Raw genomic sequence first — 16,293 nt, 5'->3', positions numbered from 1 at the left:
CTAAATTATGCTACCTGGATGCTAAAATAGGTTTGGCTCCTATGTTTCTCAATCTTCCTAACAGAGTTCTCCAGCTGAAGATTCCAAAAAAAAAATTAAATCTCCTTTAGAAGTGAGATTACTTTTAAGGTCTCAAAGATGGTAATGTGAGCGCATACAGCACAGAAAAATTTCTATGGGAAAAGTTCTATTTGCTTTTAATTATCATAAAAAAATTTAAAAATGTGTCTCAATTCCCAACTCAATATTTATGTTATTATGTCTTTTAAAATGCTGTTTTGCTTAAGGTTGCCGTAGTGCATCTTGCTGTCTCTGCCTTCTGAAACGTAATTTTTTTTTGTCAACTTCATCTTACAAAGTTAGTCCTCAGCAAATTTTGTAGTAAACAAAAGTAAAACCCTTCTGCCATCTAGTGGCTACAAATACCAACAACCGCTTAGAGATTCCGAACGCTTTTCCACCGTTGTTTAAGTTGTAGCACTTTCTCCAAGAAAAGGAAATACGCAGAAGAGAATCCCCCCAAACTGTGGTGCACACAGAAGAGTCTGCCCTGTCTGTGGCTTGGTCTGAGCTCTGTTTCCTCTCGGTAATCCACGGTCGTGGTCTTACTAGAGAAATGGTGAAGATTCTCACCTACCTCTGTTTACTGCCCTGGCTATCTACATCTCCATTCAGAGACAGGTATCTGTGAACCAGTGCAGGTACTGGAAGTAGTTGCTCTGTCTGCGTGGCTCTGATTTTAGTTTCTCGCTGTTCTGTTCTGTCTCATTACAATTCACATGCTTATCTAACAGTAGAAAATACTTGTTTTCCCACTGAGCTTATTTATTTTAAGCTTATATTTAAATATGTTCTATTTTTTTTATGTAAGTGAAACTGTATGCTGACTTTCATAGAATGGCCTGGGTTGAAAAGGACCACAATGACCATCTAGTTTCAACCCTCCTGCTATGTTTAGGGTCACCAACCACCAGACCAGGCTGCCCAGAGCCACTTTCCTTGAAAGTACTGCACAGGTGGTAGAAATTGGCTTAGCAAAACAAATAAAATTGTAGTCAATCTAAAGCTTTCTAGACACTTTTTTAAAACAAAAGTTTACGTTGCCAAAATGGAGCCTTTGCAATCAAGTCACAGAGTCGTTCAGGATCCAATTAAAAGCAAACTGAGCTCAGTATCTGGTATTGACCAATAATGAGTTTTAAGAGAACAAACTAAAGAAATCTGGTCCAAAACATATTCTCACAGAAATCTGATTTAGGGGCATTTCATATCAAAAATTTTATCATTAATATTCCCACCAGATTTTTCTTCCACATATTCATCTAGATTCTTCTGAACTCATCTGAAATATCAATGTACGCATATCTTGTGACTTAAATTTTGTGACTCTGCTCTGTACCATGGGAAAAACATATCTTACTGATTTTTAAGTTTTAATCTTACTCCATAAACTTTTCACTGGATGTCCCTTACATTTTTTTTGTGAGGCCAATGAGCAATCAATCATTCTCTATTCGTTTTCTCCTTTGTGACTGCCACTCTTTTTGGTCACTAAACCATCTTCCTTTATCCTCTCGCATTCCTTTTCTGTGTTCCTGCAGGCCAGAGAGTATCTATAAGACAACGACCTTATCAGCGTACTTGAATTTTTAAGACCCTCTCTATAGAACAGCTCATCCCTCTTCAGGCCAACATTGCTTTTGCCAAGCAGCACTGATAGATTATTTCAGACTCAATTTTTTTTTTACTACAAAATCTATATTGAAACATCTCAAATTTCTCATTTTTTTTCATTTATTCTGTATTTATTTTATCTGAGTTCCTTTTTACTTCTAGCAAAAGATGTTTCAAATTTGTATCTTCAAGGATTTCCCAAAAGATGAAGGTTTCAAACTGATGAATAGCCAAATTACTTGAAAATTTTCTTATAAAAAAGAAAAGTGATAGAAGTGCAGATTCTTGCTATTCCTTTGGGAATGATTAACTTTGAGTTGCATAATTGAGTAACAATATTAGCATATCACTTCTTCTAAAGAAGATGTCATATTTTAAAACACACATTTTATAAATTAAAAAAAAACTTGGAAAAATACTTAAAGTCTTAGGAACAAACATTAACTGTCTATTTTGTATAATGCGTGTTTGTGAAAATGCATTTGAGGAATGAGGAAATGAGAGAAAAGTTCAGTGATTTGCTTAACAGCACATCAAAAGTCATCTAAGAAGAAAGCAACTTCACTTCTCACATTTCTCTGATTTGTTACACCCATCATGTTCATATAATATGCTACAAAAATAAAATGACACTCTTTGTACTTCCTCTGAATTATATTGTTCACTTGAATGTGGATATGTCCAAGAACAATAAAAAATTAAGCCTCTGTAAATACTTGTATTTGTAATAAACACCTGTAATAAAATACAAGAAGTTTACCACATGAATTAGTATTTCCTGATATTTAACAGCATTTGTTAATTTTGCATGTTTGTTTTAAGACTTTTGCATTTTCAGTCACATTTATGTGCTCTTTGTCTGTAAAACAGTAGATAATTCTTGCTGCCTGTACATCTAATGAAAGTAAAATTATGCTTCAGTGAGTCTACTGGGCTAAAATGAAAGGCTTTTAATTTATTCTGTAATAGGTTACATCTCTAGACTCGGTGAGGCTTCTTTGTGCTACAGTCTAGATGGCACATCCAGGCTTTAAACTAACTTAAATAGTCAGCAGGGGGTTCCAACGATGTAGGAGATTAGCAGAGCTGAATGCAGTAAAATAGATAATTAATGGCATATTTAATTCCCAGCTCCATGAAAGGGCAATGTTTAAGATGAGGGGTTACATCTGATGCTAAATGAACTTAGTGGTCTCTCGACTACCAAGTAAGCTGATGGGAGATATTATGGGTCTCTGTAAATCAGAGCAGTGTGAAGGCTGTTCAGCTTTAGGGTACAGATTAAATATGTCAGACTTCATACAACATAGACTGCCTATCAGACACTCTTTGGCACTTGGGCATGGCGAACTGAACGCTGCAATCCCATTAGAAGGGCAGCATTGTAACTGACAAAAAGAAAACAAATGGAAGTAGTAACTTACTTGGCAAACAGTGAGAGTCTGCTACTTCTGTCTGGTTTTGCATCAACTATATCATCTTGATCTCCGTTACTTTTCTCTTCAGAGGAACGACCAGCATGCTGATCTCCTGACATCTACAAGTAAAAGTACAAGAATATAAGCATCCTTCAGTGAGTGCTGTTGTTTCAGTACTTCCTAAACGAAACTACTAAATGGACACATAGGATTGCCAGTTTGTTATGCCACGAGGTCCTTAACCAGCTAAGAGCACCTGGTGCTGCATTACAGTGATACAATACGTGTCTGGCCATTGCTGTTGAGCCTTGTGGTGAATGCACTTGTCTAATACCACTCTGACCACGGCAGATAAGAACAGAAGTGAAAATCATTTTATGATTTAAGATCTTACAATTAGTTGCCAGAAAATTCTTCATGATCTGGAAAGGAGCGTGTTGGGAAGAAAGCAGATGCATGCAAATAGGCTTAAAAGAAACTCTATCATCTTCTAAGGATGGAATCTTAACTTTTAATTTCTGTTTTTTTTTCTGTATCAACAGCGTACAGTCCTCGGGAAAAAACAAGTGCTTCTTGGAAATGAAACGCAGTTGGGAGACGGAGAGGAAGAAAAGCGTGCAGGCCGCAGGCAGAAGGAGAAGATGCCCCAGCGAAGCGGTCCCACCCATGCAGGTGGAGGAAATCAGCGCCGTCGATTGCAAATGACGCACCGCGCTCTCTGCAAGGAAACGGCCGTGCAGCCACGCGAAGGGACGGACCGCTTCCAGCCCCCTGCGATGCGAGGTGCGGGGCGGAGGGGAACGAAGCCCGAGGGACCCGAGGGGCAGGGAACCGGCAGCGGGGCTTGCCTTAGCGCTGGGCTCCGGGCAGACGGAAGCGAAAGGAAAAGCGAAAGCAGAGGGTGGGGCCTACGGTGCGGGGAGGGGTCTGTCCCGGCCGTCCCGGGCTGTGAGTGCGGCTGGGCTCCTCCCGCTCCGCTCCCCGCGAAGGGGCTCGGTTCCCCATCGGCTTCGTCCCAGCGAAGAGAAAATTGCTGCTTTTTAACAGCGGCGCTCCGTCACAGCCCCTCGGAAGAGGAGCCTGACGTTTCATGGTGACAAGAGATCGTCTAGATCTAAGGAAATTTTTTCCCTTATATAAACTTCATCGGCATTTCCTTATCTTTCCAATTATTCACTGTGTTGCATCTCTGCTAATTACGATACCCCACTGTGGAGCCGTTGCATCGGGCCCAGCAGTTCAGCGCACGGGCTGGAGATTGGCACAGTCTTGCTAATTACTCCTGGATGCAGGCTCCGATCCTGCAAAATCATACACCTACCCAGCGGTGTGCGGTGTTTAACATTCACTACCTGAAGAGATTCACATCAAAGCGACATTTTTCAGTGTAACTGCCTCATAATTGGCACAAAACACAGGCTTTGTAACAAACAGCCTTTTGCTTCTCAACAGGTCACGCTTCGATGTGAGCGAGCGGTGTCTGAGCTGCGCGTGGCTCTCACCAAGTTGTCTGTGCTGCTGCCGGGCTGAGCTCCGCTCTGTGGGATTATGCCTGTAGCTCCTGGTTGGAGATAGAGCCAAAGCTTGCTGCTGAAAATTAAGCTCTAACAGAGACCCATGGCTCCTCTCACGCCATCTGTTAGCTGCTTCTTTTCGAGAAGCCGGCGCCATTTCCAAATCCGTAATAGATCTTTAAGGGCAACAGAGGAACTGGAAATGTATGGATCTTCAAGTAAATGTATGGGGAGGTGAGGTGGGAGACAAATGTAGAATCACAGAATGGCTTAGGTCTGATGGAACCTTAAAGAACATTGAGTTTTCCAAACCCTCTGCCATGGGCAGGGTTACCACCCACCAGACAAGCTGCCCAGAGCTCCAACCAACCTGACCCTGACGCCTCTAGGGATGGGGAATGCACAGCTTCTCTGAGTAGCCTGCGCCAGCACCTTACCACCACCACCACCTGAGTAATGAATTTCTGCCTAACATCTAACCTAATTTTCCCCTTTTTGAGTTTAAAGCCTTTCCCCCTTGTCCTATCTCTTCCAGATCATGTAAAAATTTGATTCCACTCCTGCTTATATGCTCTCCTCAAGTACTGTTCTCCCACAAGCCTTCTATAATCCAAGCTAAACAAGCCCAACTCTACCTTTCTTCCTAAGAGTGATGCTCCAGCCCTTTGATCAGGACCATGGCATAACCAGCAATAACTGGGACTGGCTCCTGAATATCCAAATACCCTTTCCTGGTGAGGTGTGTGTGTGTGTGTGTGTTATCTTGAGAATCCAGATATGGTATGCCATCTGTGGTTTCCTATATCTCAATGAAAATGTTTATATATTGTCATCTGGTCCTCATGGCCAAATTGGCATATCTAAAAATATCTCCATTCTACAAGTCACTGTAATGCTATCGAAAAAATAGTATTGTGTTTCACAGAATTGTTTGAGTTTGAGGGAACCTTTAAAGGTCATCTGGTCCAACTTCCCTTAAGTGAACAGGGATGTCTACAGCTCGATCAGCTTGATTCCTCAATGTGCTGGAAAACCTTTCTTAACTACATGGTAATTTAATATTTCAGTGGGAAATAAGGTGCTAGATATTTCAGAAAATCTAGCTGGTTTTCAGTGATGAGTAAGGGAGAAATTAGAAAACACATAAGTAAAAGGAAATATCTTGCTTCAGGGCATAGAATGATTGCTACCTCAAGAAGGGTCAGGAAGGAAACATTTTCTCATGTATGCTATTGCATAGCTGGCCATATGCATTACTGGGCAGGAGGAAGAGCCAGCAATGTGGAGCATCAGCATTCCTCCTCTTATCCCTGGAGACTCACTCTACTCTCTAAAAACATTAATAAGGAAGCCTTTGGCTGGGTATTTGCATTGTAGAAAAGAAATGTTTAACTGCCGTGTAAGCAGCTGCAGGATGACAATGCAGCATGCCTTTGGGAAATTGAAAGGTAGATGGCAGGTACAAACTAGAAGGCTTGAGGCAACAAAATAGTGCTTGTCTGGAATAATAACTGTGCTACGTTCTGCACGACATCTGTGAAAACAAGGATGGGGCTTTGCTGTGACCTGGGAGGCAGAGGCGAGGATATTTCTAGGTGGAAGAACTTGAGTGACTCTCAGGATGTTCCCTCCTAAGTACAGCTGTTGGGTTTTTGTGTATGTTAAATGGGAATATTTGGACGATGTGGACATTGTCTGCACGGGCTGTGTTGTGCATGCTTTGCACAGTTTTCTTCAAACTTTCAATTTGAGCTATATCCTCAACATTTCTTTCTCTGCTCTGCCTTTCTGTACTTTTGATTCTTTTTTTCCCCATCTCTCTCTATTCTTGCTCTCACTTTCTCTTGCTGTTTGGCAACATTTGCAAAATCTCCTCGCAATTCAGTTTTCCAGACACTGGCAACAAAGGGAAAATGAAAGCACAAGTTGAGAAATGTAAACAGTTGTTCCAACAGTGGTTTCCAAAACAACAAAAATGCAAAAGCCTACTGTACATATCTGGAAAGTAGTCCCATAGCTGTTTTTCTTCATGTCTTGATAAATATTTTCTAACTTCTGATATTTTTTGGAAGCAGTGTTTACTACTATGCTGAATTTGATTAACACAAATAAAATGCTGTGAGACCAGGTATCTAATTAGCTATGTGGTTAGAGAAGATTATGATGAATTTGGGCTCTGAATTTCTACAGGCAGCTTTTAGCAGTGGACAGTACCCCCAGTTTGTGTGGTGGAACTGCACCTCTTTTTAATTGCCAGGATTTGTAGAGCCCGGCTTCCTGCTATTCAAGCGGCTGGAAGGGCACAGCTGCTATTCAGGAATGACAGAGAAGGCGGCCCTGACTTGAATGTCTGTTAAGAGGTTATTTTGTGTGCTTTTAGATTCAGATTCTCGATGCAGGCACGCTGTATAGTTTTCTATGCAGTTAATTCAATGAATAAAAGGTGCTTGGAGAGGTAACAATGTTTCTTCCTACTAATTTGCACTTTCAAGGTACTGTCTCCTTGTACTTTGTGTGTAACTGCGGTACTTTTAAACCACATTGATTAAGGTTCTACTGTTAAGTAAAGCCTTTTAAGATTTTCATTGATATCAAAAAGCCTTTATGGGGCCTTACTAAGGGAGGAAAAAAGCCACAATGAGCTTTTAACTGAAGAAAAAATGTCTTGCTAAGATTTGTCAAGATAACAAACTTGCACTGGTTTAGTGATTTAATTCCTTGCATGATCAAAATGGAGCGTGCACTTTGTAATGACACCGTACAATGCTTGTTTTTTTGATAAGTTCTCTTTTCTGATAGCAACTCTAGTTTTGATCCAGAGTGGTGAAGCACAGCCCATACAACAGGATGGTTTTGAGGTGCTCAGGGATGGGAAAGTCTTCAATAGATTCCAGCAGAAATGGTTCTCTATGGATGTGAGGGAAAATAGTGTGGCTTGGGACGAACGTTGCTGGGAAGGATGTTGCTGCACAGGACGTTGTTACTTACCCTACTTCTCTTTTAGGATATGCTGTAACCTAGGAGAAGAAGGAGAACTTGAAAACATTGGCTGACTTTCAGCCAAGTTGGTAATCTGTGTTCTGGTGAGAAGAAACAAGCATGCTCTGTCTCTCTTGACATGAAGTAAGTTCTATTTGTGAAACCTAGCTATGACAAGCCTCTTGGCTTGGAAGGAACGTATGGTGCACAGTGCATCCTGGAGTCCCGTCCAGATCCTCAGTGTTAAATTGGCTCCTGGTTGAAGTCTTTCTGGTTGGGGGGTGGGCTGTTTTCAACACCTCTCTGTGCTCATTTCAGGAATGTGCTGAAAGAGAAGGAGGACATACATCTTTGTTCCTTGTGTGGGATCAAAACAAGAGTTACCTAGAAAATAAATGATAAACTGACTCTTGGAGTAGATAGACACAAAGAGGCAGCAGCTGGTAGCGTGCCCAGTGCTAAATAAAGAAGAGACAGCCTGGCCACTATGACCCTAATAGCTGTCACTTGTATAAACAAAATGGCAAGTAGAAAAAACGTGAAAAGGTGTATGAGAAAGGAAACTGGAAGACCACCACATTATTTAGGTTCACAGGTGTGAGCATTATAAATGTTATGGTGATATAACATAATCAATATAAAATTGCTTCCAGTTCCCAAAGGAATACCATGAGGAAACACAGCAGTAATTGTAGTATAAGTTTTATTCTGTAACCATATGTTTTTAAAAGAAAATGGAAGTATCTGTATGTTGATATTAATCACCTCTTTTGAACAGCCTTAAGTGTTTGCAGGACTTTGTGCCATACCTATTGCTCATCAGATTAGTGTCTGTTTTCAGCATGCCAGTTGTTGACAGCACCTTGTGCCAGTACATTGTCAGCATTCAGGCATAGGTTAAGCAGAACAGTGTATCCCCATCTCTTGCACAGGAGGTTCTCTAAGCATACCCAGTGGAGGTGTTATGATCAGCTGAGGTGGAAATCTCAAATCCTGACCATTTGTAGCTGATAAAATTCGGTAACTTTTTTTTGTTGTTGTTCAGAGTAGACTTGACAACCATAATAATTTGGCTGAATCCTAATGTCAAACATAATGACTCTTAAATAGTGTCATCAGCAATTTTTTTACTCAGATCTGTGCCAGCCTGCACTCTGTGGACACTCTTAAATAGCTGCCTTGTTCATTCCATAAGTAAATTGTTCCTTTCTGATGTTTTTGTCCATGGGGGCACACCATGATGTTTGGGTTTGTACCCACCACATTTAGGCTCTTTGAGATAAGAGGCCCATGTTGCTGTGTGTCCTGTATCTGGAGTGATGGTTGACAAGACAGTGATGGAGAACGAATGTACCTCTTCCAGGTGTAACAAAGGGCTGGGATGCTCCAAACCATCTCTGGCCTGCTTCTTTGGTGGTACCTCCTAATATAATGAGCAGCCCTCATAAAGTCATTTGCTGTGCATCAGGGGTGAGCGGTGACTGATGAATTGCTGCTGTGTAGGCTTTTATCTTCCTCCTGGGCTTACGACAACAGGCTTTAGAACAAAACTGAAATATGAAATGATCAGATTCTAACGTTCACATGGACATGATTTGATTCCATGAGTTCATTCTTCTATTTAGAGAAAGATATTGCTACCCTCCCTTACGCACTGACACAGTTGCCAAAATAACTGCTCTTACTAACTGGCAGCTTTAAAAGCCAGCCTGCAGCTGACTTTGAAACAGAAGGTCAGGAAACGGAGCAACAGACTTCAATTCAGAGCTTTAATGGGAGCCATTGACCACGGCAAAAGGCCCTGACTGGAGTGTCTAGAGCGTGCTTTGCGCAGGCCAAAAAGTCACTTTCATACTCTTTGAACCTTTTGTATAAACCTATATATTTTTCACTCTGTGGATTTCAAGATGAATGTGCAGCCGTGTGCTAGATGTGGCTATGGGGTTTACCCTGCTGAGAAGATTAACTGTATAGATCAGGTCAGTTCTTTTTCTTTATTATTTTGGACTATAATAAATGTATAGATTGGAGCTTTTAACACAGCGCAGATCTCTTGGTTCCAGAAGTTCTTAACTCATAACTGGGATCAGATCTGAAATGAGTTAATAATAAGCATGTATTTGAAGAGGAATTCTTCGGGTTCATGAAATAGGTGGAACGGGTCAATACTGTAATATGAATCTCAACAGAATAATAATGAAGCACAAATAATGTCTGTTTGGTTTCTCTTTTGTGGTATTTCCAGACATGGCATAAAGCTTGTTTTCACTGTGAAGTGTGCAAGATGATGTTAACAGTAAACAACTTCGTTAGCCATGAGAAAAAGCCTTACTGTCAAGTGTAAGTTTGTTTCCTTTGGTTTTTATTTTATTTGATTTTTAAATATTGTGAAGTAATCCATTTTTTGTGAAGATCTCCATTTAGACTCAGTCTGTTCCTATGCAATGCGTAATCATGTATTATTAGAGCCTGAGTGCATATCTTTGCATTTAAGTGGTTCAGCAGTGGTGGGAAACTCTTGTTAAAGATAAAGCCTCCTCATTTGCCCAGCATGTTAAAAGATGCCAAATTTGGTTCCATTTCAGTATTTCAGGAAGGAAATGAACCCAACCATAAAATTCAGTGCTTTCCAAATCACTGGTTAAGAGTTAACAAGGTTGAGTTAATCACCAGGAAAATGTATAAAATGCAGATTTTGGAGTTGGTTTGTTCTCGGAAGTTTTTATTTTATAATGATCAGTTCCTGTCAAATTTGTCAGCAGAAAAAGGAGAGATGACAGTTGTTTTTTATTCTATTATTCTCTTTTGTTATTAGAAACACAGCATTGATATGATGATCATTAAAATTAATTTTGCTCCAGGCACCTACTCCATACAGTAATAACTTGAACGTAATCTGAGATCTGTGTTTGAGTGGGGGAAAAGTTATGTACAGGGGGGTGGAGGCTGATATTGTTTTCAAGTGCTCAAAGAGAACCTTTCTTGTGGGCTGTCTGGTACGTCCCTCAAATCCTTTTATGCTTCCTTTCTTAGACACAACCCAAAAAACAATGCCTTCACAAGCATATTTGAGACACCAATAAATTTGAATGCCAAAAAACTATCGGAAGTGGTAAGTGAGGTAAGGAGTTTTAGGGCCAAATGTGTTTGGCTCTGATTAAAATTTTGATATCATGTTTAGGTCTTGTTATAAAAATATAAGTATGTATTCTGTATTTAGCCTTCTGTACTCTTTAAGAGCAGTAAACGCTTCAGCACAGGTTTAAATCATAATTTTAAAAACTGTTTCATTCATAAGAAACCAAACAATACGTTCAAAAGGAAAAATGGATGGCAGATTCTTATATACTGTGTCTGGCAATCCATATGGAAGCGTTGTTTGCATAAGCTGCAGGAGATTCTGCCCAGAGTATGCAAACTCAGTAACTAAGCTGGGGGGTTTATACAGCTGTCTGAAACAAGAATGACCTACTTGTTTTATGATCTCATCTGAAACTGATACCGAATGCCATGAAACAAACAAACAGATCTCTCTCAGAGCTAGGCAAAAGTTCTCATAAATACTTTGCCCAGTATTTCTGGAAAATCTGAGCTGATATTTCATTTTTTGTGAGGCAGCACAAAGCGTGGGAAGCTTTGCATGCTTTGCTGGAAATGTTTTGCTAGAACGTTATGGATGGCACAGCTTTCTGCGCCCGTCTAAGCGCAGCTGCTGCAGAAGGCTGCTGTGCACCTCTGAACCTCTAGAGGTGCTCCAAGTCCTTTTTCTTGCCGAAAGCCACTGCTGTGCCTTGCATTGTTTTCCTCCAGGTGTATTTGTTTCAAACTTACATGCCTATCAACTTTTATAAAACAAGAAACTCTGAACCAGCCCGTAACTGTTTGCAACCTCAGTTCTATGCTGTGTCTTTCAGTACTCTAAAATAGCACTACTGATTGCAAAGCCATATTTAGTCGGAAAACCAATGTGTTTAAATATGATTAGACATTAATAAAAGAGTTAAGTTTCATTACTTACAGTACACTGCATTATTCTATTTTTCTGTGTTAGCAGTACAAAGTGGAAGCACATTTAGTGACTTTTATGAGATGCTGTATCTTTATCATTCGTGTGTATTATTATCATGCATCAAGTTTGGCAACATCAGAGGCAGTCACTTTTTCAGCAGTGACTGTCATACTTTAAGCCGTGTGTGACAGATCTGGTCAGGAATGAGTTTGGGATTACTGTAGGTTCTATTTCTGGTTTTAGGCATGATATGACACAGATACTTCCAGTGCATATGAATATATACACCAGACAAATTATAGCTCAAAGATCATTTCCCCCCCACCTCCCCGCCTTTATTTTTTTTAACACCTCAAGCACCTTCTGTCCTTTTCAATCACGTAATGAGGTTCTGCTCCAGAGAGAAAATTGCTCAGGGTAGTAAAGAAGCTGATTCTGCAGTACTTACTTAAAGGGAGCTCTTCTGTAGAAATTTTGCATGTAGGAACTCCATTTCATTGCTAAATGTATAAAGTGGTACTAAGTTGCTTCAATTCCTGCTGCATTTTTTTCTTATTTTTAAAGTTAACCAGAAAAAAATATTTCTTCATTTCTGTCATACTCTTTTCATGTAAGTGAATATAGAGATAAAAATTTAGCAGCTTCTCTCTACACAGAAGTTCTGTGTTGTAGACAAATCATTAATCCTTGTGTGCCTCTTGTACTTAATTTATAAATTGAAAACTGTGCATGTTGAGTGTCTCTTCTCTGTCAGGGCAACAAAGCTTGTGAGGGGCTTGGAGAATATGCCCTATGAGGAGGGACTGAAGGAACTGGGACTGTTCAGTTTGGGGAAAAGAAGGCTGAGGGGAGACCTTATCGCTCTCTTCCAGTAGCTGAAAGTACCAGTGCTTATAGCAAGAGGAGGGTAGGTCTCTTCTCAGTGGTGACAGGTGACATGATGAGGGGAAATGGCCTTAAGTTGCGCCAGGGTAAGTTTAGGTTGGATATCAGGAAAAATTTCTTTACAGAAAGTGTTGTTAAGCACTTGAGTTGAGTCACCATCCCTGGATGTGTTTAAAAACCGTTTGGATGTAGTGCTCAGGGACAGGATTTAGCAGAGAGTTGTTAGTTAGGGTAGTACGGTTAGGTTGTAGTTGAACTTGATGGTCTTTAAGGTCTTTTCCAACCTGAGTATTCTGTCAGTTTATTTTTTGCACTCTTCAGTATAATGGCTCTTATTTTTTTGCATAGGTAGAGTATGTTATGTAGTAGAGGTGTGACTTCTGGTATGCTGTCATGATAAAAGTAACAAGAGGAAAACAATGGCCCAGGACTAAGTATAGTATTCCCTTGCATTTACACAGTCGATGTATTGCTCAGCAGGAAGTAGTTATTTCATCTAATACTGCACTGGTATGTTCTGTATGTTCTGCTTAAAAGTTCTTCAGGATTTTAGTCTTGTAGATTTTTTTTCCCCAAAAAGTGTAATCCAAAGACCAAATTAAAAAATTAAAAATTCTTTTAGAGCTTCATGTCAAATTTCAGGTCTAATATACCATTCCTTTACAGATGTGCAGCTTCATAATAGAACTAGTGTTAGGTAGAATCTTGTGTGGGTTACAAAACAGAGCTTTGACCTTAAAACAAAATCCAATTTTGTTGTGTGAACAGCACTGTTTTTGTTGCTTTGATTTGCTTTACTCTTTGGTTGCTGCAGTTCCTGCAGATTCCATACCACTGTGGACTAAGACTGCGTTGACCTTGTTTGTCTCCCTTCTCCTGGGAGTGATGTGTTTAGTCTGTACCAACATGCTACTAATTCCAAGTTAATTCTTTTGTAGGTAAAATACCGAGAAGAGAGTGAGCAATTCAAATCTGCCTTTCAGTGGGATGCGAGGTGCAGGGACATTGAAGCTGCTTATAAAGCCCAACATCTGGCCAGCCAGGTAAGAAATAACCTTCAAATCTCCAAGCCTTAAGCCCATAGGAGAACAGAGTTTTCCCTTGGCAGTCTGAACATTACAGGTTTATTCACAATGCTAAAAAAGCCAAATGCTTCTTATTTGGCTGAACTATTTATGGCTACGTAGCTTGACTCTAGCTTAGAGTGCAAGAACCAAAAAGTGGGAGAGGATGAGCATACCTACCTAGCAATTAGGCTGCTGCTTGTACTGACATACCAACATGTTTCTTTTCAACTGACACTGAAGCTTCACAACAAGTGGTCTGATTCCCAGGGGAATTATTTGGGTATCAATCCAGGATCTTATGTCCTGACATCTTGATGTGTGGCATTCTGAAGGTATGTGGAGGCCTTGTGCTATATGTCATCAGAGGGTAAATTTTGCTTCCACAGCATTGTGTGTTTCCATTTCTTCCTTTCAGACCATCTGCTCACTTTTTAAAACGAGGATACAGATTAGTAGTTACTTAATTTTTGTTTTGTAGAATGCTTACTATGCTGCCTATCAGGGGGGAACATCGTGGTACTCAGGAAACATGCCAGATCCTCAGATGGTCAAGATAACTCAGGCACAGAAGACTCTGAATGATGTAAGTGCATTGACATATGAAATAGATTCAGTTTCATGCCTGAAAAGTGCATCAAACTCAAACCTTCAGTAAAATGCTACCAAAAGAAATACTGACATATCTACTGCTGCATCAGGGGAGGTTTGGATTGGATGTTAGGAAAACGTTCTTTATCAGAAGCGTGGTTAAGCACTGAAATAGAATCCCCAGGGCAATGGTCATGGCCCCAAGTTGCCAGAGTTCAAGAAGTGTTTGGACAGCACTCTAAGACATAGGGTGTGAATTATGGGTTGCTCTGTGTGGAGTCAGGGGTTGGAAAGATGATTCTTGTGCAACCTTTCTAATTCAAGTTATTCTACTTCCATCATTAACAGTATTTAGCCATGTGAGTAATTAGTCACATAACAATGTTATTGCCTATCCTGAAAACCACACATTTTTATATTTATGTAACAGAGATGCACTTCAGCTATTATCAAAGATACCTGACTTGACCTTATATCTTTATCTTCGTATTCTTTTCCTCTCTAAAGCTGAACTTATGATAGAAAGTATGTGTTATTTTTCATGGAGTAGAACTTCCACTGACTGTCTTTCCTTTATAGGGGAAAATCTAAAGTATGACTGTCTCTGCCCTTACAATGGGTTAGAGCTCTAAATAACACAGAAAACTAACCATGGATTATAGATACGAAGGTGGAATGTTGGTTGGTTGGTTGGTTGGGGTTATTTTTTGTTGGTTTTTTTTTGTCTCTTGTTTGATTTTGGAAGTAGGACATATTTCTACCTAACAAACTTATATGGTATAAGCTGCAGACCTTCGGCAAGGAGATGTTTAAAAGGTAATCATATTAAACTACAGTATGTTCCTCTGGAATAACAAAACCAAAATGTTAATTTTGCAGCTCCAGTATACAGAAGAATATGAGCTGCGTCAAGGCAAAGGCAGCTTTCCTGCTATGATCACTCCAGGTTATCAGGTGGCTAAGAGAGCCACTCAACTAAGCAGTAATGTAAGTGTTGGCTTTTTTAATCATTCATGACGAATCCTGGGTTTGGGCCATTCTTTTTAGACAGTGTACTCTATGATGAACATAGTTCTACGAAATAAAAGTCTAACATGTTGCAAGAAACATGATTAACAAACTACTTGCTTTGGGGAAAATAATCATAAAAGATAAATGACAATACAGACATTTCCTGGAAGATAAAACAACTTTTTTTCTGTAATATATTACAACCTGAATAAAATCATGAGCACTCAAAAGCTTTTACTTCAATACTTTTATTTTCATTTGTTGGCTTTATTAATCTTTTTTTTCCTCATCTTCTGATCTTTTCCAATCTCTTTATTATATGAAATTAAATATTGTTAATATTAAACTTAATTCATTTACAAGCTAAATTAGGTCATATATACACTCAAAATTGCCTTTCTATAAAAATAACAATTCAACTGAAAGTGATCAAGTAAAAATAAATCCTGAACAAATGATTTTAAGGTATTACATTTTTTTCCTATACTGCCTGTATTGTTACCACAGTGTGATCTTAATAGTGTCTGTTAATGTCTGTTCTTGTAATATTTTAATCAAATGTGTGGCTCACATAAATTTAGTATCATTTAAAACTCTGATTATCCGGGGCCACTTCTGTCTCCTTCCAGCATTCACTTTAAGGAAATGGAGACTTCAATATGCCTAAAACTCGACTCTGCAGCGGGGAATCTCTTTACAATTGCTGCTCACTTTCTACTGATAATTTCTGAGAGAGTAAATATATTTGCTACTTCTTGCTTGTAATATGCATCTTTCCCCCAGGTGGAATATAGGCGGGGACATGAAGAGAGAGTTTCAAAGTTCACCTCTGTTGTAGACACTCCAGATATACTTCATGCAAAGGCTGGAGGGCAGCTCGCAAGTGATGTAAGTGGAAAAAAATATAGGTTGATTCACTTTTGACTCTGAAAGTGACTCTTAAGATATTTATAGATCACTTGCAAATATGAACATAAAATAAAAACTTAATACGAGACACTTCTGCAGTTAACAGCCATTGAATGCTGGACTTTGTAACTTTAAGACCTGATTATGTGTGTAACCAAAATACATTTCTCTGATCAGTCCTGCTTGTTTTGTTTGTTTATTGCTGTTGTTTGTTCTGCTTTTGTTCTATTTTTTTTTTT

The 16,293-nt window shown here is 39.5% G+C and overlaps 1 protein-coding gene across 1 annotated transcript in view; it reads left to right on the top strand.

Moving 5' to 3' along the window:
- The first annotated feature begins 9,299 nt into the window (after window positions 1–9,299).
- The window catches only part of LOC104912052 (nebulin-related-anchoring protein-like), a 7,177-nt gene continuing 183 nt past the window's right edge, over window positions 9,300–16,293 (top strand). The window contains exons 1-7 of the mRNA XM_019617979.2: window positions 9,300–9,564; window positions 9,831–9,925; window positions 10,619–10,697; window positions 13,418–13,522; window positions 14,025–14,129; window positions 15,014–15,121; window positions 15,929–16,033. Of these exons, the coding sequence (XP_019473524.2) occupies window positions 9,493–9,564; window positions 9,831–9,925; window positions 10,619–10,697; window positions 13,418–13,522; window positions 14,025–14,129; window positions 15,014–15,121; window positions 15,929–16,033 (669 nt within the window). The 5' untranslated portion in view covers window positions 9,300–9,492. The remainder of the gene's footprint in view (window positions 9,565–9,830; window positions 9,926–10,618; window positions 10,698–13,417; window positions 13,523–14,024; window positions 14,130–15,013; window positions 15,122–15,928; window positions 16,034–16,293) is intronic.

Source organism: Meleagris gallopavo, chromosome 8 (assembly GCF_000146605.3).
Source record: "Meleagris gallopavo isolate NT-WF06-2002-E0010 breed Aviagen turkey brand Nicholas breeding stock chromosome 8, Turkey_5.1, whole genome shotgun sequence".
Taxonomy (NCBI): Eukaryota; Metazoa; Chordata; class Aves; order Galliformes; family Phasianidae; genus Meleagris; species Meleagris gallopavo.
Note: the sequence above shows the minus strand (reverse complement) of the source record. Positions and strands in the feature narration are given on the sequence as shown.